The following is a 2,353-nucleotide window of genomic DNA, read 5'->3' as shown; positions in this document are numbered from 1 at the left end:
AGATCTCCCCCTAAATTCACGGGCTCCTCATTGCTGTCAGATGGCCATCTAGCCTCTGTTGAAAACCTCCAAGGTTTTTAAACAGCTTGTCCATGAGTCGTGGGGGTTTTTTTGGTTGTGGGGGGGATAGGCCAGTGTGTGTGAGCTGGCAGAAGGCCCTTCCTCAAACTGCAGGGGAAACTGGGAGAGGAGAGTTGCACCCCTCCTCCCTCAACGACTCCATGAGACGGATTCGGCCGGTGTGCTCTTTGGCTGCTCCAGTGCTTATGCACGGCTGCTGCAGCGGCTACTGGCTAACATGGCGGCCTCCGCCTGGAGCAGTCCTCTGAGTGGAAAAGCAGGTTTGGTCTGCACAGTAAACAGCTGGACCCTGCAGGGCAGATTTGGCTCTGGGCTGCCCATCCCCAGCCTCCGCCAGAGCATGCTCAGACCGTCTCCGACCTCACACGTCAGCCACTGTTGTCAAACAACGTTCTCTCTGTGTCAGTCTGAAGGCGTTTAGTCCAGCGGCCGCCACTCATGGAGCAAACAAGACAGATCCGGAGAAGGCACCAGCATGACCAACCACTGCTATTTTTTTCCAGTCGCTGTATCATTTCCCCCTTTGTTTTTTGCCTCACAACAGCCCTGTAAGGTGGGCCAGGAGGACAAAAAGCATCAAAGCTGGGCAGAGATGGAAGACCTCTCATGGCAGACATCACTCCACTGCCCCCCACCCATCTGCCCCCTTCTTGCTCTGTGGTTGAAGTCCAGTTCACCACTGAATGATCTGTTGACTCCCTACCCCAAGTGGTGGGGGGGGGGCACTCATTAAAGATCACCACAACTGAGGCACTGTGGGGGGGGGGCGGGGAGAAAGAGAAATGTTAATGGATGGAATATCAGACACATTATCCAATCACGACTCTTCTTTTGGCCCTTCTGCTTATTTTGAAAGATGGTTTCCGGTTTTGGAAAAACTGGATGACATACATGAAAACAAAGGATGCCCTCAGGGACATGGATATTACAACTTTTCGAAGACAAGCTGGCAAATTTGATTTTTAGGATGGAATCTGACCAGGGGCTTATGCTTTAGGAATTCATATCACATAAGCCAGGTATGATAGTTATCTTCCCTTTCTTCTAGATATCGATAAAGTTCACCAAGCCGACGGATACGCTGTGGTATTATATTATGACTGTTAAGAACATAAGAGAAGACATGTTGGATCAGGCCAATGGCCCATCAAGTCCAACACTCTGTATCACACTGTGGCCAAAATATACACACACACACTGTGGCTAATAGCTACTAATTGCCTTAGTTATTCATATTATCGTTACTATATTGCTGGATTACTGAGTTCTGAAATAATTTAAAAAAATGAAGGAAGGAAGGAAGGAAGGAAGGAAGGAAGGAAGGAAGGAAGGAAGGAAGGAAGGAAGGAAGGAAGGAAGGAAGGAAGGAAGGAAGGAAGGAAGGAAGGAAGGAAGGAAGGGAGGGAGGGAGGGAGGGAGGGAGGGAGGAAAGAAGGGAGGGAGGGAGGGAGGAAGGGAGGGAGGGAGGGAGGGAGGGAGGGAGGGAGGGAGGGAGGGAGGGAGGGAGGAAGAAAGAAAGAAAGAAAGAAAGAAAGAAAGAAAGAAAGAAAGAAAGAAAGAAAGAAAGAAAGAAAGAAAGAAAGAAAGAAAGAAAGAAAGAAAGAAAGAAAGAAAGAAAGAAAGAAAGAAAGAAAGAAAGAAAGAAAGAAAGAAAGAAAGAAAGAAAGAAAGACATCTGGGAAAACCTGAAAGAGCCACAAGTGTTTTGAGGTAGAAGCTTTCAGGAGTCAACGCTTTTGTATCTGAGGAAGCGAGGTTGGCCTCTTGAAAGTTTGTTGCTCTCTAAGGTGCTTCCAGACTCGAAGCTTTCCAGGAATTCCCAGATTGGACCCCCGCCTCCCAAACTTACACTGGAAGTTGAGCTCCAGGATGGCTCGGGCATCACCGACATCTTCACTCGCCATGGTGCCAACTGGTGGTTTCGGTTCCGGTGCCGTCAGCTGCCAATGCCCTGGGCGCCGGAGAAACCTAGGGAGATCAACCACCTCCATGACTGGCGTCCGGAAACAGCCACCTTCCTAGCTGATCATCTACCCCCATGACTCCACCCCACGCCCCGCCATAATTTTGCCACCAGCTCCTCCACTCCTGCCCAAGCTGGCTTCAAAAGGCAGCCCTCATGAGTCGCAGGCTTATAAACCGCGCTCCTGCGCCAGGTTTCCCTGGGAGGGGCTGGGAAAGAGACAGGGAGGATGAGTCAGCGCTCTTGCACAATCGGAGAAACTGAGCCAGAGCCCTGGAGACAGAGAGAGGCCACCTGACCCAGCCAGGA

The 2,353-nt window shown here is 50.4% G+C and overlaps 1 protein-coding gene across 1 annotated transcript in view; it reads right to left on the bottom strand.

Moving 5' to 3' along the window:
* LOC132585923 (echinoderm microtubule-associated protein-like 1) overlaps positions 1 to 1,985 on the bottom strand; it is a 27,392-nt gene extending 25,407 nt beyond the window's left edge. Inside the window, exon 1 of the mRNA XM_060257799.1 lies at positions 1,931 to 1,985. Within this exon, the coding sequence (XP_060113782.1) occupies positions 1,931 to 1,985 (55 nt within the window). The remainder of the gene's footprint in view (positions 1 to 1,930) is intronic.
* Positions 1,986 to 2,353: the final 368 nt, after the last annotated feature.

This window comes from Heteronotia binoei, chromosome 17 (genome assembly GCF_032191835.1).
Source record: "Heteronotia binoei isolate CCM8104 ecotype False Entrance Well chromosome 17, APGP_CSIRO_Hbin_v1, whole genome shotgun sequence".
NCBI classification, from domain to species: Eukaryota; Metazoa; Chordata; class Lepidosauria; order Squamata; family Gekkonidae; genus Heteronotia; species Heteronotia binoei.
This window is presented reverse-complemented; position numbering and strand designations above follow the sequence as displayed.